Source organism: Gavia stellata, chromosome 17 (assembly GCF_030936135.1).
Source record: "Gavia stellata isolate bGavSte3 chromosome 17, bGavSte3.hap2, whole genome shotgun sequence".
Taxonomy (NCBI): Eukaryota; Metazoa; Chordata; class Aves; order Gaviiformes; family Gaviidae; genus Gavia; species Gavia stellata.
This window is the reverse complement of record NC_082610.1, coordinates 7,705,443-7,732,505: the sequence shown is the minus strand read 5'-3', so window position 1 is coordinate 7,732,505 and position 27,063 is coordinate 7,705,443. Positions and strand designations below refer to the sequence as shown.

At 36.7% G+C, this 27,063-nt stretch overlaps 1 protein-coding gene across 1 annotated transcript in view; it reads right to left on the bottom strand.

Moving 5' to 3' along the window:
- METTL15 (methyltransferase 15, mitochondrial 12S rRNA N4-cytidine) overlaps positions 1 to 27,063 on the bottom strand; it is a 94,702-nt gene that overhangs the window by 19,103 nt on the left and 48,536 nt on the right. Inside the window, exon 5 of the mRNA XM_059826106.1 lies at positions 9,701 to 9,724. Coding sequence (XP_059682089.1) covers positions 9,701 to 9,724 — 24 coding nt within the window. The remainder of the gene's footprint in view (positions 1 to 9,700; positions 9,725 to 27,063) is intronic.

Below are 27,063 nucleotides of genomic sequence, written 5' to 3'. Positions count from 1 at the left end.
TTGTTTGACATGGTAGTTAAACCTTAGAACACTAAGGATGAATACACCTGGCATCAAGAATTTATTACAAATTAAATAAGTAACTTTTTCTTCCCTCCTGTCATTCTTATCTAAACCATCTCATATAAGAGCATGTCTACATTCCTAACTGACTCCCACCTTACACGTTAAACTGTCTGCCCATCACTTGGACAGTGTCACATCGCCCAGCTATATGCTCCTAATTGTCGGAAGGAGAAATATGAGAAGCAGAACACCAGAGGAATGCAAATAAGGGCAGAAGTGCAGCAGGGGCATCACTCAGCTGGAAATTACAGAAGCCACAAAGCTTTGCTCTTCGTTACCTTTGCTTGTACCAGGTCTTGCCCTTTTTGAGATAAGGGAACAAGAATAAAATTAAAAATATAATCATATAATGGGTTTAAATGACATGCTAACATTCACTCCTCTATTCTCTATTCCCTTCCTATTAGTTTTCAGCATGCTCTTCCAACCAGCAGTGAACATGCAGCATTAAGCTTTCATGGAACTACATATTACAAGCCCATTAATCAGCTCATAGCCCATCACTACATAAGTAAACCTAACATATGTTTTGCCACAAGTCACTTCATACTTAAGTATATGTCTTTTCACTTGGCTGCTTTGTAAAGTTTTGCAGTTCTTCAGAATGAGCTTTCATTTTTGCTGTATTAGGCAGCTTAGCCTAAACAACAATCACCAGTGATTATGCCACCAATTCACTGTCTTATTTAGATCACTTAAGAACAAACAGGTTGCGTACTCTACCCACATATCCTTATGGTACTTCACTGGTGAGCTCACTGTGTTGAAATGAGATGAGCATCACCCTTACAACTAGGCAGAAAAAACCTACACCAAAAGACTTCTTTGCTTCTACTACCCATTCTTTACACAAAACGGTTACTTTACCTTGTTAAATCATACTTCGTTACTTGTGAATTTACAGACTCTCTGAAAATATAAACTCTTCTGTCCCAAATTACACAGCACTTAAAAATAATAAATAATAAATAAATCTAAATTTACTTCTCATAACATTGCAATCTATTCTTAGAAAGAAAATCATGTACTTAACCTACTAAAGACTGTAAGGTTTATATGCATATTTGAAAAGGAGTATTTTACTAGTTTGTCAAATCAAAACCTTAAGAAAGTCAGGATTTTCAAACACTGCCTCTGAAAAGTTAGGTACGTTCCCTAAGATAAGACTTTTACTTACACCGCGAAGCATTAAATTCTGAAGAACTACTGAAGTTATACAAAAGAATGGAATAATAACAACAGTAAGAATGCTTCTGATTTTAAAGACTGTCTTAAAACACAATTAGGCAGCAATTCACTCTCCCAGTGACCTTGACCTTTTTCCTAATTTAAAAATCTTAATTTCAGAGCACAATCATAAAAAGAAAACTAGTTTGCTTAGGAACCATTAACATCTTGTTGCTCTGTAAACACCACCTGGTTAGCATCCAGGTAGAATCTTACAAGCAGTTCTATATTAAATTCTAATTCTGTTATCTCATTTATGAAATATCTTGCAATAAAATCTGGCAAATTTAGCTGCATTTCACCAGTGAAGATCTTTTCTGACAATCAGTGTTTCATGTATTGACATTTTTACTTCATAAAAGTCATGAGATGCTGCATTCAAATGGACTTCCCCCCTACACAATGAACATCCAGAAATAGTGCAAAATATCTTTTAACTAAATATAGGAAATAAGAATAATTAATGTTTTTGGTGAAATACCCTAATTTCAACCACCTATATTTTTTTATGTACAGAGACTCCATGCCCAGCCTAGTTACTTGCCAGTGCAGATGACAACATAAAGTCTCAAGTTGTAAGTATTTGGAGAAATAAGAGAATATTTAATGGAATAATGTTTGGTCTTGAAAGCACACATGCAATTTGAAATTACTGCTCTGATTCTCTCTACTGGGAAAATATATCCAACTGAGATTCATTAAAAAAATAAAAATGCCCCAGTTGTGAAACAAGACGTCATCCAGAGGTAAAACAAAACAGTGAGTCACCTCCACCAAGTGTAAAAGGTAACTGAACAGTTACATAACCAACACAATCTGATTTTTTCAAGCAGCCAAAATGAACAGCTTAAGTTAAAAAGCTACCATACAGAAGAAATAACGTCAAAGTATACAAATGCGACTGCCAGGCTATCAGAATGGAAGCTGTTCCATAAGTCCATTTAAACTATCATGAAACATGATCCTTAAAAAACCATAAGCAGAAAAAGTATTTGTGGTCAAGTTTCTATTAACCTAGAAGAGGCAGTGTCAGTCTAGTTACATTTGTCACCAGTACCCCAGTAAAGGATGACAAAGCTCATAAAGACATAACCAAAGAGAAATGTGATGAGTTGAACAGCATCACATGTGAAATCATGTACTGAAGTGCCAGAAAAAAACCTTGCATGAGCTGGAAGCGCATCATCTGGGCATAACTGTGAGGAAAAGGCACGTGAAGTTTTATTTGACCATAAAATGAACAGTAAACAGTAGCGTGAACACAGCCATAAAAAAAAGGAAACATCGTTAGAAATCAAGAAGTATTAATGGCAAGACTTCATCCAGAGTATTGTACGCCATTAAGTGACCCTCACCTAAAAGAGAACAACCCAAAGTGGAACTAGCACAGAGAAGCTCTAATAGGATGATTAGAAGAAATGAGAGCTATTATTATGAGAAGAAAGTATAAAAAAACCCCAAACTTGTTTTGCATACAAAAAAGAAGGCCAAGAATAGATGTTAATATTCTCCACCGACTATTTTAAATGCCAGGGAGAGAAAAGAGCTAATAGATATTATTCAACTATTAGTTAATTTTATTCAACTAAAATTAAATTAGGTAACTACTTTAACTGGAAATTTAAAGAAAGTTTCATATAATGAAAAATTAGACTCTAGAATAGCTGGAGCACTGCATATAGAACTCCTAATTACTTTTAAGATAGAGCATAGTGAAGGAGATTAAATTATGCAGTGGCTTGTAATACCAGGCAATTGGAATCAATGATCTAGAAGTCTCTTACAGCATGTTTATATTTGAACAGCTATTGTAATTTTCCATTGTGAAGTTCACCCCGAAAACATTTACTCAAACTTACAAGACATATATACACATTACACTTTTTATGTGTGTATAAACATACTCCAACCTAAGAGTAACATACCCTTTAGGTATAAGCGATTCATTTTATTTTTAGAAAAACCTAGAATGAATGCATAAATACAACATTGGTGCTGAAGACTTTTTTCTCTTCATTTTTCCCAAAGTGTTTACTGGGGATTTTCAAAGGAAATAACACACGAGTATTGACTGGAAACTGCTATTTTCTGATAGTAAACTCAAAAAAGAAACTGCTCTCAGATAAAATGATTTTTAGCTTTTTTTAAATTCAGAAGAAGAAAAAGCAACTCCCAAACCCTTTTGCTGCTACAAAAGGATGATCAGGATCCCAAGGTCAACAACTTTTGATTATTACTGAAGGAAAAGTTCAGTATTTATTTTTCCATAGAGAGTGATAAAATAGTCTAAAGGCATTAACTTAATGTGATATAAAAACAGAGTTCTGCAATACTCAAAAAAAAAAAACACCACACACCGCCCAAAGCCGAACCCAATTCACACCAGTGGTATTTTAACGATATTTCTTTCCAACCAGAATAAAGGAGAACTGGCTTATCCGAAAAGAACATTTTAACATTCTGCTCCATGGCTTGGTGCTTTGTAGGCTGTATTTCTCTCCATGTATGAGCAGTTTTCCTTTTGTTTCGCATAGTAGCTGACACCCCAATTAGACTAGTACTTTCTTTTGTATTACTTGCTTTATTAGAGGCTAAGATCTTATAAGTAAAATGACTACAGGTAATTTCCACGTGAAGCTGAATGCCCTTTAGGATGCTAGAAAAGGCACAGTAACATGATCTTGACAGGCTTCAGAAGGCACGTACAGTCATCTTAGGCATTTATTTAAACTGAAGTTTTCCAAAACTGGAATTATGCAAGAATCCATTTGATCCACAAATATCCAGATTATGGAAGTTTATGGAGAACTTATTTCTGGGGTGTCATCTTTTTACCTGAGAATCACAGAATCAGAGAATAATTTGTCAAAGAGACCTCTGGAGGTCTTCTAGTCCAACCCCCTGCTCAATGCAGGTCCAGTTCGATGGGGTTGCTCAGGCCAGGTCCAGTTGAGCCTCGAACATCTCCAAAGACAGAGATTCCGCAAGCTCTCCAGGCAACCTGTTCTAGTACTACCACTTTTATGGCAATTTTTTTTCCCCTAATATCTGATTGGAATTTCCTGCCTTTTAACTCATGTCCCAGAAACTCCAAAGGACTCCAGCTACATGGCAGCCCTTCAGGCAGGTGAAAAGCTTTCGTGCAAATTGTTCATAAAGTTGGCAAAGAGTTTTAAATTATTTAAGTCTTCAAGAACACCATAGAACATTGATGCTGCTTTTAAGTTTTTTCCAGAATTATAAAGATAAACTTGAAATTAAGATAAAGCAACCGTGCATTTAGTCCAATTATAAAAGAAGTGTAGCTTGACACACCTCTGGAACATTAATCCTTGGTTCTGTTTTGTTACACAGAAAGCTAAACAATTAGTCCTGAATAATTTACATATTTACTTCAAGCAGGTTCATCTTCCATATCAGCGTACTAATACAAGACTCAAAGTTTTTGATGTTGGATTCTTGGCAGGATATGAAATAATTGCTTATCATTACCTGATGACATGAAAAATTTAAGAAACAAACTGTAAATACAAGCTGGTTTGCAGCTCAGTACTTTTGCACATTCTCAAAATAACTGATTTTTCAGTTACGATATGGCTTCTCTTTGGAAATGTCAGTACATGGAGTTTCATTGCTCTCCATTTGCTACAATACTCTTAGCAGAAAGAATTCATTACTGAGTAGAATAATCCCCATTGGAAGAAAGTTTTATTTTTGTTACTATACAAATATATTTCTGTTCCTGTTCACAAGCTGGACTACTAACAAATACCAGCACTTCAGCAAAAAAATTACCCTTTTATTTTGAACCAATTTCTCTTTGCCACGGCAAAACCATGGGTAATCCGTGAAATTCTTCAAAAGACACTAGATGGCTCCACCGGTGTTCCTACAACATGCTCTGGTAATGTTTCAAATCTCCCATGGGAAATACTAAAGAAATAACCTACTATTCCATTTCAGCATTATAATGTATTGTCTAGAGTATACTCTTCCCTAAGGTGGCATACCGTAACACTAAGAATAAGTCCATTTGAAAAACTTCTGTAAAAGAAGTTTAAAAGACACAGTATTTCCAATAATGAAATATCAAATAAAATCAAACAGCATTGAATAGAACCATCCAGCAGAACTTGTTAACGTTAGCACAAGCATACCTCCAGTTTTACTCTGCAAAACACTGCCATGAACTCGGTGCAGTAAATTCCATCCCCACCACAAGCCTCCTGCAATACCAATGACTTTTGAGTTATATTCACAGTATGGTTATTAGATTTGTTACAAAGTGTATAGCCTGATTTGATTCATAAAAGTAATCTGCAAGTGATCCCAGAGCTATTGTTCTGTCTCACAAAAGAATCCAGAAACTATTGCCCAAAGAACTACTTCTGTGAGGCGGATTGTTCAACATTCATGCATTTGGACTGGCTTCTCCATGTAAAGCAGTTCTGACAGCATACTGCTTTTGTCCATAAAACCAGTGAGTTATCTGATACACAGATTACTGAATAAAACATTATGGAAGATGCTATCTGCTGACAAGATGACCAGAGAGTTCTGGTTCTATTAGATGGGGGGGATAAAAGACACATTCATTACATTACAGTTATTTTGCATCATTATTCTTACAATGAAGGAGCTGAGCAAATCAATTCAAGCAAAGGCTTAAATCATGTAAAAATATTTCTGTGTCTTCTCAAAATATGTTCCTCATCATTTATCTTTATTACTTGTTTATCTGATACCACCTCTTTGTGGATCACACTGACAAACACTAAGGTCTTGTCTAAAGTGAAGAAAAGAGAACAGAAGAATGACATTCTGCACAGTAAGGGTCTGGCACGTGTTCTATACATATGTTATCTTCTTCACACAATATTAACTGAAGTGAAAAGATTTCTGCTGATGATCCTGAGGACCTGAACCACATTTCTTCATAGCTATGAAGCTGGTACTCCAAGACCCCTTGTCAGAAGCACGTGTGTATGGCAGTGATACAACAGCAATTTTAGATAGGATAGAAGCGAACCTTCGGATCACCCTCATTTACTGCACTTTTGTTTACAGCAGAGTGGCTTCAGTGCACATAATCTGAACTCCTGTCCAAGGCATCTAAACATGAAGGTGAGTGTTTAACGTGCTCTGAGTGCTAAGGGGCATTCAGTCCTATGGATAAGAGTACACAACAGCAAAGATCGCAAAATGAAGTACAAATGTCAGGTCAAAAGCACCACCCCTCCTGTTGCATCACGCTACATGCTAACGCAGGCATGGCTTACAACTGTGGATCTGGGAATTCAGATGAAGGATTCCATCGTCGTACAGGCTCATGTTTCCAGGCAGTACCTGGCTCACTTTACAAAACACCTTGAAAACAGAAGATTGGAAAAATAGAATAGAATAATTTTCATTTGGAACGGACCCACAATGATCATCTAAGTCCAACTGCCTGACCAAAAGTTAAAGCATGTTGTTAAGGACATTGTCCAAAAGCCTCTTAAATGCTGACAGGCTTGGGGCATCACCCACCTCTTTTTTGAGGTTACTGAAGAACCAATATATAAGGACAAAAAAAAAAAATCTACATAGGAATTTTGCAAGAAAGTCGCATGAAACTCAGGTTTTGGTTAGGTTGACAAACTGAATGAGATCCAGGGATCAACAAAAAAGGTGGTTAGAAAACATGACTCATATGGAAACACTGAAAGTTGTGATCTGTTTTGTTTTTCTTTCTGGATAAAAGTAGGCTGGAGGGGATCAGGATGCTTATCTCTATAAGAAGTTGTTAAGAAGATGTCAGTGTTCAGTCATCCTGCATGCTAAGCGAGAGCAAGTCGAGGAATACTTGGCCAAAGTGGCAACAAAGCAGCTCTGAACTAGACATTAGGAAAAAGTCTTTATGTATAAACCACACAAAATCACCAAGACAGATTATGTATGCAATTCCTGTTACTTAAGAAGGTTTTAAGAACAGGAAAGGAAAACATCGTCTAGAAATTCCAGAAGTACATTTGATTTTGTTTTAGATGAAGAAAAACCAACCAAATCTTGACATCATTCAAAACCCATATTTCTAACACCCATGGTTTATTTTCTTTTAATTTCTTTTTGGAAATAATTCAGGGTTGAAGTTGTCTCATTCCTATGTTTGATCAGGAAATTTTCAGTGAAATTTCAAGTTAGTAACATCTGATTTCATGCCTTAGAAAAAGTAACTGATCAATTTTTTGCCTGTATCATTCATTCTCTCTTCTGTCTTACTTCCTGGTACTTCTAAGACTGCATTGGGGGTTCTTTATCACAGATTTATTATTTTGTGCTAGAAATACAGGCGGAAAAGCCCCCTTCATGCCCTTATCACTTCCTATCCCTGCAGTCAACAGTTTCCCAAGTGTGATCTCTGAAAGGTAGAGATCATAGTGCCTACTCTTTTCTGTCTATTTATTCGTAAGGTGGCAGTCTGCCTTGATAAACTACATTTTGGATACACAGAAAACTTTCTGCTTGAGTCTGCAAAAGTCATCTTTGACTCTCCTTTCTGCATCATGAATGTCAAAGTGTCCTTGGCATATAAAATGGAGTTTATATAAAACATATAGAAAAACCTCCTCAAAAAAAATACAAGAAGCATGTGGATAATTATTATTTGTTTTCTTTTTTTAAGAAGAGTGAAACATACACAACCCACATTTCCTTTTCTGTGTGTTATACATATTGCAAGACTGCTTCCTGAGAACCAAAAGTCATTACCCACAGGACTTAAGTCATCCTTGTTCCCTCTCCTGCGTGCACAAAACGTGCATAGGGTTTTTTTCAGAAAATCTTGGCTGGCCAAATACGACAGGAAATGTTACACAAGTGCCTGTAAATTAAAATAATGGTAAGAAAATCTCTAATGCAATCAGACATAGGCAACTACTGCCTATTTAAAATGAGAAATAGAAAATTTCAGCTCAAAGCTGAATACAGATGTTACCAGAAAAAAAAAAGTGGGTAATTTCCAGGAGACTCTGAACTGCACAGAAGAGACAAGTCTGAAGGGAACAGCGTATGTTTAGAAGCTTTTTCAGGGATTGATTTCATGCTGAAGTGGACAGAGGTGCGAAGCCACAGTACCTTCCATGGCAACTGTAAGAGATGGCATATATACTTCAGCTGTAGAGCAAAAAACGAAGCGAGACAGAAATGCACAATCATGCAAACAGTTTTGGGGTTTTGCCGCTAAATAAAAAACCGTATCTGTCTTTCACTCAGTATTTCCACTTAGAACTAGATACCCTGAAGACATACCCTGAGGACTCCTCCAAACCTTTTTCTTGGCTATCCCCAACTTCCCCGAAAATTTCAACTACTGGTGCTGAATGTACAATCAATATTTAACTCCTGTTCTTTGCCATTTTGTCTGTCATGTTCCACATGTATATCTTTTGCATTAATTTAACCTCTGACTCATTCCTCTTAAAAATTTCCTATCCTCTTCAATCGTGAATTATTCAACTCGCTTGGCCTTTTGGTATTTTTCTGACCCTCCATTTTTCTCAGCAAAACTTGCATATAGTTCTTGTCTTCTAGACTTGCTTTTTATCCTTTGATGGCTATATTTTTTCAATTGTCCTCATGTTCCTGAATTTCCTGCTCTCTTCCATATTCTTCCCCACTGCTGCTCCACAAAGAATCAATGCAATCCTATTGGTATTCTCCAGACATTATAACTTCCATGCTTCCTGAACAATGATTGGGTGTTCACCACAGAAAATATAACTTAAAAAGCTTTTCCTATTTTCTAGGAGAAAGAAGTCTTGTCTTTTCTTAGGATGCTTATTTCTCGCTATTATTTCTCATTTACCAATGTATAACTCAGTTATGAGCCATGCTTCTTTTCCACTACATCAATACAGATAGAGATCAAATTAAGTATATTCATGTTCATTACAAACAAATCCTATCTAAGTAATATGAAATCACTAAAATTTCACAATTCTGCACAAATGAAGATCACCCTCTGAAACTAATTACACTTACATCACAGTTTTCCCAAATTGCATTTGAAGTTAGAGGGCTGAAACACTGAGTTGTAGATATGACTCAGTGTTTCACAGAAAGCTTTCTATTACAATTCCTCACCAATTGGACCTTAAATAAATAATCACTTGCATTCTTTGCATCTCTAGTTTAATCTAGTTCCCGATGAAATGGTGGATGTTAAAAAAATAAAAAACACCTGAAATTAATTTGTGGACCATCAATATTCTTCTGTTACACACTTTGTTCGTTCTTGTGACAATGAGAAGAATATACTACGTCTGAATTACAGTTATTCAGTTATAAAGGTTAATGTAGCATATCGAAGGAGATGAACATTCTCGAGCAGATTCATCTGAAAAGCTAGCATTTGTGATAAACATACCTGGTGGTTTTTGGGAAGGGAGTGCTGAGAAAAAAGGCATTACAGCTACAGTGAAACTGTGCAACTACTGCCTGTATAACAATATCTGAGCAAGGAAATTACTGTTTTGGGCCTTACACAAGTATATATCGTACTTAAGGGCAGTTCTGCACTGAAAATTTCTTAATTCGACAGCCTTATCTAATGATTAAATAAAAACTGCATACCAGGGATATCCACATTACAGGTACCTAATTTTTGCAGGTTGTAACCACCTAAATATGAATTAATTTTGAACAATTACTTCAGAACTTTTCAAAACGTTACTCTAATTTCCTTTTTCCAGAAAGTTCTCCAACAGATGATCTTTGTCCTGAACCTTGCATGTGCAGTAGCAAGAGAAAGTCTACAATCACTATTCAGATTTCCAAAAATGACTGTTCCGAGTTTCGCCTAATCATCGGGAAAGTATTAGCACTCAGGAAAGGGCAGGAAAAATATTTCATTGCAATTTTAAAGCTGGATTAACATTAGGGTGTAATTCTTAAATTTGAGATTTAAAGTCGTTTTCCATCTTCCAAAAGTAGGCAACCTTACATTCACAGGCATCTGTACAGAAACAACTAGCTAACCAATAGCTTCAAAATGTGCATATTCCAATGAAGAGAAGACTGTTAATGATCTGCCTCATGAAGCACAAAAGCACAAACAAGTGACCTATCCCCTATAAAATGTCTTTAAAAAGAATATTGAAAGGATCATACAGGAAAACAACCATGTTTTTTGATGTTTCAAACTTCAAAGTGTGGGTTCTGTTATGTCATGGCAGCACGCACACAGTTCAGAGTGAACATTCAGACAGATGCAAACAAAACATGCACACAGGAGTAACCAACAAGGCCACTCTCGCTTTCTGGGAGACTTGATGTCTTCTTCATACAGATGCTTAGGCAACAAAATCCTTTCTCCCTCTCTAAATGCCTACTTGCCTTTCCCAAAGACACATCTCATGCAGTTTGACTTCTTTTCCAGAATCAAGTGTAGCTTTTCACCTTTTTTTTTTTTTTTAATGGTCTCCAAATCCTGTCATCTCTTAGGCAGTCTTCCTGCTCAGTTCCTTGGGCAAACAAACCCCTTCTTTGTCAGTCCTTATAACTACTTTTTTCTACCCCATGTGTTTCAACAACTTCCTCATTTGCTACCCTGCAAGAAGAAAACGTTCGTCTCCATCAACTTTGTAAGGTCACAGGAACAGAGGTTGGCAAAAGACAGCAGAGCCTCTGATGTGCTGTGTCTGCTGTCAGATTCTCCAGCACCCAGAACAAACATCCAGATTACAGGCGACAGCAGTGAGGGCTGTCAAAGGCTCCACACATGGCCAATACAAGAACTAGAAGCAGAATATGCAAAATTCTTTTCACCCACCATGGCTGCTTGTGTGACGGCTGTTCACCTGGAATTACCTGAAAACCGTATTACAACTGTATGACGCACATAATGAGTAAGAAATGCAGATACTTGATACTTTAAGATCAAGCAGCTTTTATTTACTTGGAAAATTGGGATGTGGCTGCCAGAGTTAGGGAACTTTAGTTTACAACTGTGACCATTTTTGCAATATATTAAAGTTGGCCTATTATACGGAAGATCAGAGACTTCAAGAGAAGCGTTTTTGCAGGAAACAACCTATGGCAAAAGCTGACAATATTTCCACTACTGATCTAAAGAACACAAGATCATTAATAAAGTGCAGGAACAGAAAAATCTTCTTACGTAAAAGAGCATTCCCTTCAACACAAATCTACAGTAAAGCAACATGTACAAACAAGCATTTTGTAACTTTTGTAGACAGGCGACTCCAACTTCATGCGCAAATATCCGTGTGTATTACCAAGCCCCCAGGAGAAGATGGCTGAAAGCAACACAGAAGGAAAACGTGTCTGTCATAGGCTCTGTTTGTACACAATGGCATTTCTTATTGCCAGAACACAGACAGCAATCCCAAACCAACAACCAGGAATCAGATCCTATAGCACCTTCTTATGCAGCTGCTCCATCCCACTCTGTATGCAGTGCATGCAATATGCAAACACTCTGAAGTGTTGCTGAAGTTTAAATTTTGGGAAAAAAAGCCAGCAACAGTAACCTCCACTGAAATTTCTCTACAAGACATTTGTTTTTGCCAAGCCTGCCCCCTCCCCCAGTTTTCCTCCGCACCCCCTATATCTCCCCAGTTCTCTCTACCTTAAGCCTTCAGGCCCTTTCTACATCCTTCTGAAGCTCCCAGGCTGACCTGCGAGCATGACTCAGCTGTAGTTACATTAAATTCTAATAAAGGCTCATGCATTTGACAAGGCAGCCTAGCTTAACCCCTGCCTCTCAGATACACATGTACAGCAAGCAGTCAATCTGAAGTGTGGCTCAATAGTATGTTTCGTGAACTCTGAGTACAATAATTCATATTTTTATGCTGTTGTTTTTGGAAAGCTGCATTTAGTAGTTATAAAAGAGATCTCTTCCCTTATTTCTATATTGAGAAAGAATCCTAATTGGCCAGAATCAGTCATAAAAATTTAACCATGTTTCTGAAAACACAAGTGCCAAAGGGTAATGCATCGCTAATGGTTGCCAGTGGAATAAATAGCAGTTCTGACGTCAAAACTTTGTTACACTCCAATAACTGGCTCACTTGGGGTTTCAGGTACAGCAAGTTACATGCCAGTTTTAAATAAAGTTATAAAAATAGAATATATGGTGAACCGTATTGTCACTATGCAACCTGAAACGACATGATTTATGTCTAATAAAATGTTAACAAAGGTGATAGATGGTATAAAAATAGTATTTTCTACCTCATAATATCCTCTCACTTGGATTTGAGAGGGCAAAACAAGGCAGATATTATTTCTCTTTCATTTTTCAAAATCTATGGCCAAAACCAGAGCAAGCAATTTCAAGTGAAAGTGACTTTTTTTTAAACATTTATAGTACCTTTACCCAAAAGACAGTCCAGTAAAATTCAAGTTGTAAAAATCTGCATTACAATAGATCTTTGATCCCCTCTAATAAACACATAAAGTAGCAAGTGGCTTTCCCTTGCCTTTCAATTCCTTCTGGAGCGCAACTATTTAACAAAACCCTCTCTTTACATTTAATTTTGTAAAATTTGCAAATCATGGGCCATGCTTGTATAACTACCGGTTTACAGGTTCAGTGATGCAGCCACCCAGATAATGGGCAAAACTATGGTGCATGTGTGGAGCTTAATACTTGAATCCTTCCAGCTATGCCTACGCACAAACGCAGGTTTAGCTGTGCAAACTACGGTTGCATCCACAGGGAAGGGAATGGACAATGCTCTTAAAGGTAACACACAAGGCTAGAGATAGAAAGACTGATCTGGCAGCAGGTTCCCCAAACTGTTATCTGGGATCCCACATAGGGAAGACTACACCATCCCAATCAAACACTATCATTAAGCATTACTAATCTTTTCCTTTCTAAGTCTGTCTGATCACACAATCTTGCCAAACTATAACCATAAATGATAACATTTTTCATTTCAAGATAGCTGAAATGCTGAGGAGCTTCCACAAAAGAGATCATACCATGTCCAAAAATGAGGTTAGAAGAAATATGCTGTTTTGACAAAATTGTGTAATCATTTAACTGAGCTCATCCAGCAGCTCACAGTTCTGGAGCTGAAACTTGAAGTGTGACGACAGTGTGAGATGCAGCTATGATGAGGATTTGGAAGGAGGTAAAAAGCTGTTCAGCTCTACCCTGTCACTTTGTTACTTGGGTACAAAAGGTACATTATACTGAATAGTGCTAAGGATGAGACTGCAGGTCCCCTAAGCCTCGCGCCCCGAGATTTGTCTCTGGAGACGTGCTTTTCAAAGGTTGCCACATGGGGTCATCCTCCTTTGGTCAGGTTATGAAGTTCTGAAAACTGCCATCTCCTAATTGCATAGATGGTTCAGTTGTGGCTTACAAAGGGCTTCAACTGGAGGAGGGGGTGGGAGGATTTATCTTCCCTGAGCATACGCTGAACTAGAAGTGAAAAGGGTTTTTCCTGCCATTACTCCTCACAGAGGTCAGGGGTCCATGGTGCCACCCAAACGGAGTAAGGAGGCTTGTCCTTTTGAGAAGAAATTCCCCTGAGATGATGCTCCCCCTCTTCCCTTCAGCAGGTGGCTTGGACTGAGCCTGTCAACTGTTCATGTAGTCACTAATAAATCTCTTTCACTTGAATAGCAAGTCTTGTTCCTCTCAAATAATTTCTGTCTTGAGCACCTTTAAGTATTCCTGGGAGAACAGGCATTATTTCCATTTCAGAGATCAGAATGTGAGCTAAGCAAATTAAATATTTGTACCATACTATGCATGTCTGCAAATACACACAAAAACTTTTGTTCACAATTAGAAAAAACGTTCAAGATGTTCCTCCAAGAAAACATGCAGCCAAAATAAACCTAGTTCATCTGTAGCCCCTATAGAGTTTACCGATCTTTTGTTATAACGTTTAAGAAACTGAGTTTTAGACACAGCATATGTGATCATTTACACACTAATTCAGATGATACTAAATAATGATTAAAATTATAACAATATTAGCATTTAACACCTGTTCCTTTCAAAAAGAAAAAGCATTAGGAGAGTTAGCACCAATCTGAAGAAAAAACCCACATGCAACAGGGAGAAAAAACCTGCCAAAAGAAATTCTTACATATTGATCATCATGAGTGCCCAAGATATGGCAAAAAAAATACCTTACTACATGTATTTCAATGTTTTCATTGCTGAGTTGTCTATTGCATTTTCAGTACTTGATCCTGAGTGGACGAAAGGTACTGGAAGCAAAAACTGTCTGTAAGTACCTTTTAAATAGTAAATTATACCTTATTTATATATTGCAAGCATGGTTTTTTTCAGATGCAAAACACCCCTAATTTTCCAGTCGGTTCTTCCCTCCAGTGAGTAGCAGCAAATACTAAAAAGAAGAACAAAAAGGAACAAGCAACAACTGCTCTTTCAAAGTACAATAGACTATGAACACTAAGTTTCTTTCATAAAGATAGGGCAGCTTTTAATCCTTTCAATAAAGGTGACTTTTTTACTTGCCATGTTCATTTAAACTGCAGCGCACATAACTTTCTAATGTCGTTTTATTTTCCGACACTGCAGAATAACCATTACATTTAAACACATCATTGTTCAAAAACACAGACCTAGTTTTGTTTGTTTTGCTTTGGCTTTTGGGGTTTTTTTTTCCTAGTATCAGCTGGTGCACTTGTCTAGGCTGGCAAAAGGAAATTCATCTCAAGAGGGAACAAATGTTTCAGCCATAGGTTTTTATGAAGGACAAACAGACAGAGTGGTGACAGGACCATCTAAGACTGAGCTTGCTGGGGGCAATGGTGAAGCAATGCACATTTGCTGCCTTGGCTATGTCCCTATTTTTATTAGTATCTCTAATCTTGTGCTGCATTGAGATTTCTACCTTTTGTCTTGCCACTGGGGAAATACAAGTTTAAAACCTTTCTTGTAAGACAGAATTGGTAAAATATCCCGTCACTATGAATAACATTCCAAATTCTTCATTTGTTTAAAAGCCATTAAACAATTACCATTAGAGATGGCAGAGGAAAGAGCTCTAGAGCAGTACATGGGCAGGAAAGGCATGAGTCCCTGCAGCCTTGACAGCTTCCCTCCTTGAGAAGAACTAAGTGGACAGCTCTACACAGTCATGTCCTTCCACTGCCCAATTACTTGCATCTTTATGCCCTCGTGTGATGCTCTCTTGCCATCACCCGATGTAGCCCAGCAAGGAAGCTATACTTTCACTTCTTGCAAACAACACGTGACTTGAGTCAAAGTTCAGCAATTTCAATCAATTCTTTCAACTCTCCCTGAGTACTTTCCAGCAAAAGCTGAAGGAAGTGTGCAACAACTTGGGACCATCCTTGATTCATTAGTGTAAGGCAAACACTCATCATCCAAAAAATGTATCTTAAAACTCTAGGTGACTCCACAAATCAGATTATAAACCAAAATAAGCAGCATAAAAGTTGACAGAACATCAACATGCTGAACTAAGAGACATTCCCTCTCCAAGCTGCTCCACTTCAGTCCAAGTTCAGCCAAAGACCACATGCAACCAGTCCATCTTCTGGTCACTACATAACGTCTTCAAAATAAGGCACGTTTATTTTTAATATATTAAATAAGAAAGCCTTCCCAGTAGTGTCCGCAGGAGGTTACAAAATTCTGTGTACAACTTGAAGACTTTTCCAACTTCTCCATGTGATACATGCTTAGCCTTCTACCATAAATGTAAGTATTCTTTCGCTCAGGATAGTGGGTGGTCCCAGACATATAACTATTTTTAACTGTAATTAGCAATGATAGTATTGTTTTTACAGACGGGAGGCATTCCCCCTATCGTTTCCTTTCTCTGTAAAGGAACTCAAAATTTAAGTGAACATCACTTGGCTACATATTCACTTAATACAAAAACAAATTATTCAACATATTGAAAACATACTATTTGAAATGTTTTTTCACTGGAAAAATAACATCATGTATCATCATGACACATTCAGAAGATGGTGTGACATGATCACATAAACTGCATACCCAAACTCCTTTAAGTACTAATTGTAGCATGCAATCTTTAATAGACATTTTCAATTTTTCTAGTATACTGCACAACATGCATCACATTAACAATTTATGTACCTTCTGTTTGAGCCACAAGAGCAATTTTTAGAAAAATAATCTAAGGACAATGAGAGGACATTTAACTGCTATAGTTGCAGCTTCTTTCCTTCTCTTAACTGAAAACAAAACCAAAATACCTACTGGTTTAGCATTTAAATCATCCGATCTTGCAATAACTGTAGAGCCTTCAAAAATCTTTAAAATTAATCAGAAATAGAGTGTGTATTTCCAGAAAAAAGTGTGAAGAAACCACATTAACTTCAGTCTAGTTTAGGAATAACGATAGTTCTCATTTTGGCCTGCAGGCTCTCCAGTGTTTAGTTCAAGAATATTAAGACATTCATGCCATTACATGTATCTCCCAAAGCAAAGGAAATTCGAATAGCTTGCAGCACTGCGGATCAAAGCTCGTATACATGAAATCCCACTCTTACAAAGGGCTGGTGATAGGCTTACAGGTCATCTACATGCCTTCTAAACTTTCCGCGGACAAGACTTAGGTATTATAAGAGCCTGTAGAAGTACAAAAGTAAACTCAGCACCGACTGCAAAAAAATCAGTATTTGTAATCAAATTATGTAATTACTACTATATGAAATCTGTGAGGAAAGTTTTGGAGTGAGAAAGGAATATCTGTCAAAGTTTTGTTCAGAAAAACAGGAATTGCTTGTGTATGAGTGAATGCAATCGACTACCCTGGGAGGGGGGTGTGGTTTAAAAAATGAAAATATATCCCATCATTTCACATTCAACAAAGTTTTGTCTCTTTAGAAGGCATTAGCTATCATTACTTAAATGTTTATGAAAGATTTAATCTTATTTGTAAGGATCTTGAGGTCTAAAAGGAATATATTAACAACAAAAGAAACTATACTCTTTTAGAGAGAAGTCTTCAACATGGTCATGGAAATAGCTGGTTTTGTTGCTTTTCTAGTCCTGCAATATTTGAAGATAAAATGCCTTCCTACTCTAATGACAACCTCCACAGAGACTTATGAATAACAGAAGAAGAAAAAAAACAAACTTAAAAATGATACATTAAGACTGATATTCATTGAGGGAATGTTCTTGAGAAAAAGCCATACAGCAACATTTGACAAATTGAGCAATCACTGCATTACATATAAAGAGGAAAGTTTAGGTTCTACATAAAATTACCACAGAAAAATCATTATTTGAATTGGTTCTTTTTGTTTCTTACAATAAAACAGATTTTTATACTATCAAGTGCAACCAATAAAATAATATTTATTTTTACTTCTATAATTTATTTTCTTTGTTCATCAGCATCAATTGCACTACAGGCTCCTGCTGTTTATTGTCCTGGTCGATTTTCAGCCCTTAGGTGACTTGTTAGCAAATGATTTGGAAATAAAAAGTGACGCAAAAAGCTGCGTAAATCCTTATTAATCGTTAACTCACTCTACCTTCAAGCCACCTGCAGTACCTCTTAAAGTTGATTATGGGACAGAAAGACGTCAGAAAGCCAAAACACTGAGAACATTCTGGTTCTAGTTAAAGGGTGCACATTTTTTCATATAAAGCTCTATTGAAATTGTCATTCAAGCTTAAAATATTCAAAGGGTTTGACTAAAGCATTTTAGAGATGCGTTCAACCTGTAACAGCTTGCGACTGGATTGAGCATTGCAGCAGGGAAGAACAAACAAAATACGTTATAAAATTTTTTTTTTCAAATCCAAAATGAAGAAAACCCCACTAGTTTAGAACTGCCTTCCTCATCCTGAACTCTATTGACTTAAGAGTATGACCTAAACCAATAAAGGCCTACTTCACTTTTTTCTTTAAATCATGTAATTCTAAAATAAAGTAAAATCTAAATATCCAGTCCCCTCTTATCTGCACAGAAATCCTTCCGAGACCACAAGCTACTTTAGAGAGGGGTTTCACTTCCCAATACAGCAGTGCTTACTAACTAACTAACGAACCTTGAACCACAATTCTTTTTCTCCAAATCTTACCATAGGTGGCAAAGAAACAAAGTACCAAGCTGTCATTCACTTGCAATTTTACTTTTACACAGGAACCTTGAAAAAATCCCCCTAAAACCTCAAAGAAAGAAACTCTCAGAATTTGCTGTTTGAAAAAATAATTTTCAACTTACGAAGTTGCTTAGTATTTACAGCATAGATTGAGGGGTTCCTTTTTTTTTTTTTTAAACATGGACATACTCAAAACAGCTTCAAGTCAAGTCGTAACGATTTGAGGATTTGCCAGGATTTAAGATCACAATGCAGCTGATATTTTTAAAAGAAGAATTCAGCTGAGTCCAGCTTCACCTCTAACAAGTATGATGTTCTCTGCTGAGTTTAAGCAAAGTTGTCACTAAAACAGTTGACTTAAATTAATCTTAAAAGATCACTTTAGTAATTGATGTGTTATGCAGGTTATAGTGTTTCTCCTCTGCAATAGCTTTTTAAGACAAAAATATAAATTACAACTCGTATTTGTCAAAGACAATTTAAACTTTTCAGTGCTAAGAGTATTAGAAATTACATTTGGTTTATAAATGAAAAATGGAATTAAACTCTTCATGAATTTTATCAGAAATGGTCTTCCACATATTTATTAAGATACAACCTGCATCCTCACATTTAATTGCTTTCTGGGAATCTGTTTTTTTTTTTTTTTACAGTAAATTTTCCTGTAAGGAAAAGAAAAAAAAAAGACTACAACAAACATAGACAAAGGCTGTATGTTTATGTAGCAAGAAAATTCTGGGCCAGTTTCATATAGCGCCAAGAGCAATACTTGCAGTAAACTATAAAATACCCATAACTAACAAAAATAGGGAATCAGTAAAAACCTTTTGGTATCAGAAGCTGCAGTCCAACAGGTATTTGACTTCAGGTGCCTCAGCTCCTGAGACCGCCTCTACAAGATTTTTGAGGACTGACAGTGAATGGTGCATTAACAGGTTATTCTTCATGGAAGGAATAAAACTGTCTAAAAATACTTTTTAACATTGGCATCCTAGATCAATGGCTAGACAGTGCCATTCTGCAGTATAAGACTTCAGACAAAACTGCTGATGATCCTGATGGTAGTGAGGAAGACAAGTAACAGACCAGAAATCCCAGGATTCAGGAAAGATCTCAGGCTGTTTAGGGAACGGGTAAGCAGGAGGCCTTGGGCGGCTCTCCTGACACACGAAGGAACTCAGGACAAGGGGTCAATGCCCGTGAACAATCTCTATAAAGCACAATGGAATCCACCTCCATACGAAAAAAAACCACCAAACAAAAAAAACGAGGCAGCCACAGCAAGAGGCCAGCTTGGCTAAACAGGGAAATCCTCACAATGCCGAAAAAAGGAGAGCCAAGAGAGAGAAGCAGGACAAGCTACCAAGGACTACAGAAGCAGAAATTCTGAGCTGCATTCCGCTGGGCTGGAATCAGGAACGCCTAAATCTGTCTGAAGCTAAAACTGGGAACGGATATGTCATGAAGACACAGAAGACTGGAGAATGGCACAGATGACCCAGTAATAAATTCCACTGAAAAGGCTGAGGTAACAAAAGCCTTTGCCTAAGTATTTACTGGCAAAATCTACTCCAAGTGCCCACTCTCCAAGACTAGGAGGGAAGCGTGCTAACACCACAGTACGGGAGGACCAAGCAAGATGGCCACACAGAGCAGCTGGACACATACAAGGCTGAGGGATCAAATGATACATATCTAAAAGCATTGAGAGAGCTGGCTGATGTTCTCATGAAGCCACTCTGTCAGCTTTAAGACATTGTGGTGATCATCCAAGTCCCTGGATGACGGGAAAAAGGTCAGTGCCATGATAGCTTCAAAAAAAACCCATCAGGAAGGATTGTCCAGAAAACCACTGGCTGGCAGACCTCACCTTCATTACTGCGGAAATTATACAGTAAGTCCTCATGGAAACTACTCCCCAGCACATGAAGAGCAAGATGAGAACAGCTAACATAGATTTATTGAAGGCAAAACACTCCTGACCAACCTAATTGCTTTCTAAGACAAAGTAACTTTTTTACAGGTAAAACAGTAAATTTAATTTTATTTTAATACAGCTTTTGGGTTTTTTTCCCCCCTATTACCTTGGCAGTCAACACGAAAGCCACAAACTGAACGTATGGGCAAATGCTGGATTCAAAGGCTATTGGTACAATGGATCAATGTGTTACTTGCACCTGGAAGTCTTACAGGAGAGAAGAGCTTCCTTCCAGAGGGAAAGCCCTGTCAGCCCTGCCAGGGGAATGTAATTTTTAGTTGAAAACTTAAGTAAGGTTCAGTAATTGAAGTGTGTACACTACATACTTGGCTACAGAATGAAGGGATAAACGGATTTTTGTGAACTGTAATTTTATTACATATTAATCTATTTCTAATAAACTTGCAACACTGACTCATTGAGAAGCTTCCAGATTGGGACCCAAATATTGATTTTTCTTTCTGTTGTTATGGTTAAATAGAGGAGATGACAAGACATTTTTAGTTCTGCACACTTCTATTTCTCAATGTTCAATGTCTTATTAACTATGAGAATTAAAAATGAAAACACATCCCCTTGAAAACAAGAAATTCCCCTGATAATACAATGAGATTCAGTTCTTGTTTCTAGATGTAGTAAGATAAAGGTCTTCGAGCCATGAAATCATTGCACGGAAAAGTAGTACAGAATTTTAAAAAGTTTTTAAAATTCAGTAGAATTTTGTTTTATTCATATTTCTTGCTGCAATATATCTGAATTTATAATCAACTAGTGTCTCAAGCAAACAGCTATGAAAAAGGACATCAAATTAGTATCAAAAGCCTACAGCAGCTTCCTTTTCCATTTGTTATCTGCAAAATATCCAAAGAAACAGAATTCAAGGTTTCCTTTGGACATAGCTTTGATGCCCTGTCCATCAGGTACAGGACCATGCAAAACAAAGGAACAGATGAGACTAAGAATACCAGCATTTTCCATACCTGCTGCTTATTCTGCTAAATTGCCCACAAACCTGCAGCATTCCAAATACGTGGTAACAGCAGTATGGAAATTCTCTATCACAAGAACAAGGTGAGAGGTCTCTTCTACTTTGTGCTGTAAAGAAATCTTAAAACAGCTCAAAGACTGGTCAACAGTTTCATGATTGGTCATATAATTTCTCATTATTACCAGCCATTTTAGTTAATACTGTGATTACTCTATTTGAATGCTGATAAAAAAGGTTATTTTGAAAGCAAAATAGAAAAATATTTTAATGATGTGTTTTATTTTCAGAAATTTAAAATTTTTCCATGGCATAGCGTGCTTTCCAAACATGCAGAAATAAGATCGTTCATACTACACAAATCATAAACCACAATACAAAAATCCATGATGTTCCTCAAATTCCCTCTAGGTGAAATGAGCTTTCCTGCAGCACAACTTTTCATAAAGTGACAGCATTGATTATTCAAAATGGGCACACATTTTTGATAATGCTAGTTTGAAAATTAACAAACTGCACATTCAATTCTGTTGTGACACAGATTTTTTTTTTTTTTTTTTTTTTTTTTTTTAAGATGAAAAGGTACTAGCATAATTTCACATGTTACTAGGTTTTGGATTAAATATTACTAAATGCCAGAAGGTCGTATCTTAATATCAGGCTCACCAAGTGCTAACATCTGCTTCTTTTGAGAAAGGCAGACTGTGGGAATGGTTGAACTCAAGTAAGCATGCTCTTCCACTCCATACTCAGACGACCATACATCGCTCCACCTTAACCTAGACTGTACTGCAAGGAATCAAAACTTATTCTGATGCTCAGTCAACTGAATGAGATTTTTGCCTTGTCTTTTGCAGCAAATCACTCTGTTCATTAGGAACAGCTAGTAGTCATGAATGAGATGAAGGAGGATGAACTACTACCTTAAACTGATGGAAAACATGGTAACATGCAGCACCCATCTTCAGAAAGGGTGGGAAAAGTCAATGCAGAAGTGGATTAAGCCTTCCCTGGTAACAGAAAAGTTGGCTTTTTAACAGCTGCTCTCCCAGTTTCACAGGAATTGGTTCCTAGTTTCTTTTGAGGGGCAAAGGTGCAGGTTTTCAGGTCCCCATGTAGTCATTGGAAGAAAAAATATATGGTGCTTTCCCAGAGATAAAGATGCAATGGCTTGGGGGAAGGGAGTGCTTCTTATCCTCCTCTTTCCCTTCCCAGCCTAGCAGGTGGGATCACCTTGAAGATGAACGGCCAATCTGGATATCATTATCAGAAAGAATTTGGTTCCGATTTCCTGACTTATATTTAAAAACTTAAAAAGTTTCAGCAGCCTCTAACTTCTCTTAATCAATGTAAGACTGAATAGTAAACGATACCACTATTACAGATTGTTTCTGCTGTTGAGACATGACATTTGTATTATTTCTTATAAATCTGTGTCCTTCTAGAGTTAAGGCTACTTACTAGTCAATATTTGTCTCAAACACCTGCACCGTTCAGTGGTGACAAGGCCACAGGTAACTTCCATTCCAAGTTACATGATTTTACACATAAATTCTCTGAAATCTCTCTATTCAAATCTTTGCTGCTTGATCAAGCCAAGTTGCTGTACTTCTCCAGCATCCAAACACGAAGCCAGCAATTAACTGTCTGATTTTACTTTCAGTTCTTTGAATATTCTGCACAACACTTGGCACAGCTGAGTCACAAAGGCCAAAATCAAATTAAAATGCAAATGATGTTTATTATTATGACAAGAAAAAAATAGAATTACGTAGTCAAACTCAAAGTAATTCATTTTTATGGTCTATGCACTTATATACATAATCCTAATGTATCTAAGAATAATAGTATTTGAAGTACGACTCAATCAGAAAAATAACCTGAACTCCAAATAACTTCTCTCTATATTTGTGTATTTCATACTTAGCTAAGTGTGAAGCTCAATACCAATACAAAAATGTGTTGACAAATATTTTCATTTAGTTACCTGTTTTCCTTTTTATCAAATCTGAAGAAATAAAATTACGATCAGAGACTATCAGCTTTTTTTTTTTATTTTAGTTACTTAGTAAACGACTTATTTCGCTTAAATACTAATCCGTCTTGACCTTCTCTTAGTAAGTGACAAACACCTTTTTGTCCATACATTTATATCATCTCCACATTCATATGAAAAAGCTGGAATCTTCTACTCCCAAAAATTATAATCTATGTACTGATGAAATATACTTTTGCCTTTATTGTCTGATACCACGAGGAGTATTTCAATAGTTTATCTCCTCTCGTTTTGTGCAGAGTGCCTCAATGCCTCCTATTGTAAATGTGAACAAAAATAAGCTAAATATACAGCTCTTTACAAATAGCAAGCTAAAATACTAACTGTTGCTGAGAAATATGAAGATACCATCTTCTCAATAGGACAAAAATATCTGTAGACAACTAGCTACCAGGTGCAAATAACTTCAGATTAGAACCTACATTCTCTCCTCTTCCCTTCCTCCCTCTCATTGAAAAAAGCAGAATCTTGAGTTTTGCTGTTACGAAAAAATAAGTAAAAAAATATTGAAAGGAGTACTCTATCCGTTTCCTTCACAAAACCCTAATTATTTTTTTGAAACACCACTCTGGCTGTACTCTAAAGAAAATATACCCAAACTCAACTGTTCAGCTATAAAAAAAATGCTTTAAATGTTTATAAGAGATATTGCTAAATATATATTTTTAACACATACATTTTTAAATGTTTTTAATTAGAATTTAAGTTCAACAAACAGAAAATGTTTTACATGTATTTTAGTAATGAAATGGTCACAAAAGTAATATAAAAGTACCTAAGCCATCTAAACACCTATAAGAAACTTCCTCACCAAAACCAAGAAGATGGAAAACTGGCTGAAAGGAAAAGTCAATGTCTCCTTTGCGTATCATGTAAGTTCAAAGACTATATCAGCATCATAATTATTTACTTCAAAAACTAGAGACATTTGTTCCTTTTAGAAAAAAAACCTACGACCCAAATTAAGCTACACAGAACTGTCCTCAGAAACACTCTGCATGTAAGAGCTGTAACATTAAACTTTAAAGATGTTCTGAGCACTTTTATAGCACAGTAATACAGATGAATTAAAAAAACAATATAATGGACATGTCTGAAACTACTGCTGGTTAAAGTAACACTTGGCACTGCATTTCATATGAAGTTGAGCTAGCAGGTATATACAACATCCTTAAAAATAAATTAAGGATCTGGACATGTGTACTGAAAAGAAATTCAAATCACCCACATTCAGCTCCATGTCCTTAACCAATACCTAGAGGGTTTGTTTTGTTTGTTTCAAATTATTTCAGAAGCTTCTTATCCCTCTTCATCAACTTAAGAGATAAAAGTCCTCTCATTCTGTAAGAACGGTTAGCATTTTATAGTATTCCTAGAAACACTGATGAAAAACTGTGATGGAAGAAAATGAACATTCAACGGAATGTTTCCTTGTTTCTTGATCGCTCTCTGTGGTCTAAAAGCTGCAGTTCCTCAGGCTGGAAAGTAATTAAGCTGCTTGGCCTATACTTCTGTTGTCTAAAGATGTCTAAGATGATTCAGATACATGCGTAGATGATCATATTGACTGCCCTGACCTAGCAATATCTGGAACAGAGAGTATGAAAAGGAATAAAAGCAAGCAGCAATAACTCACAGAAGCAGAATCACTTCCTGTACACTGTGGATGAGGATCCACCCAACAGAATGTTTGAAGGAGATGACCATATGATGCATCTCTCAATTTTAATTCAAATTCTGTAGACAATATAAACCAATATAAAACACTACCACATGGGATATGACTGCAGGGGCCACCTTAGGATACTCACCACCGCCTGCTAGAGAATGGCACTGCACAAATTTACCATTTAATTCTACGGCACTGTGACAAAATAAGATCAGAAAGTGAATGTATTTTAGAATCCTATTGTGCCCAGAAGAATTCAAGACCACCCACTCACATCAGGTTACAATCTACAGTCTAAAATTGGTCCTATTGAACCTACCCGAAGCATGTACTGTGACACCGTACTAGTGACATCTTAAGATCCCTTCCAATGGGAATGATTTTGATATTGTGGGAGAAATTGCCTAAACCAAAACTACCACCCAAATTGATAAATATCAATTATTCACAAAACTCTAATTTTCACTTAATATTGAAATGTAAAATGACTCAATAACTGTAACAGAAAAAAACCATGGAATTAAAACAGTTATTTTAAATCTAATGCTTGCAAATCTTCCTTCAGAGCTTCAAATCAGCCAACATCTAAGACTTTCCTACTAAAATAATGTGATGATGCAGCTTCCCCCAAGACTACTCAGATGAAAATGGCAGCAATTTGTTTTCCTAAACCAGTAACATATAAAAAGGGCTGTCCTGCCTCATTTGACTGGAAATTACATTAAATCTAGCACTGGTGTATGAGATGTTATGTATGATACAAAGACAAAACCCCAAATTTATGACAAGACATTGAAAATGATTTTAGTAATTAATATAACTATCAGATAATTTTGCCAAAATAAAAGAAATAAATATATACAGCATTTAAAAGATTAATAGAATCTTGTAAATAGAAATAGTCTTGATAGACTGATTAGTATTTAATCATTCTCCAAATGTTTCTATTGCTAAATAAAAGCTTTAGTGGGAATGTCAGTATAACCGCAAGCCTTGAAACTAGTGCCATCGTATACACAGGGGCAGTATTTGGGCATAGCTATGTTCTTAAAAAGACACCTTACTCCTTTAAGATGTAAACAGTGCAAATAAGGACTTCTCTTATGTAACCAGTATATGAAATTTCAACTCAGCTACTAATGTTGGAAATGGCCTGTAGCCATCCCACCTCAATTCATGAGCTAGACAGATCTCGCAAGTTAAGAGTCAGGTCAGGACAGTATTTGGTTGCAACTGAGGCAGAAAAACTTAGACCTCTGAAGTGATTTCAATAAATTTATAGTGTTTAAATTCAGCAGATAGAGAGCTTTTCCTTGTTATTCAGTATTAAAATTCTGGTATGATACAGTGCTAAAAGAATTCTGTGATGGAGAGAGATGAGATGTTGATACCACATTCATCAATTCATCAATCCTTAACATCCTATGCCTTGAGCATAAAAAGCTCTGCTCCGGCCTTCTAAACATACATATTAATCTGCTTCCGTCAATATAAAGCACAATCTTTCCTGCCCTTACTGATTATGTAATGTAAGTAAGAGCTGTTTTCTGGCTTCCCACGCATACAATAGTTAACAACTCCCACCACTGGAATCAAATACCCATTTTAAGACCCACTGCCTGGGCAATATTGGCACTGAGAGAAATTCTCAGTTTAGGACCCCATTCAGCCTTTCCCATGGATGCAATGGCAACTCACACTTTCACACACATGCCCTCTCTGTAAAGTGCGGTGTAAGAGCTTTTTCACATCTACCTCTGAGAAAAAGAATAAACATGCTGAAAGCTGAATTTGACCAAAAAGTCACGGTAAACCACCACTGTGTCAAAGGTATGCTTAGTACAGGCTGCTGGACAACTTGCTCATTCTAGAAACAATTTTCCTGTACTTCAGGTAACTCACAAACTTGCTTCCCCTTAGGCTTCTCCCCCCCCCCAAAAAAAAAGTAAAATAGGACTTTTGGATCTTAAAG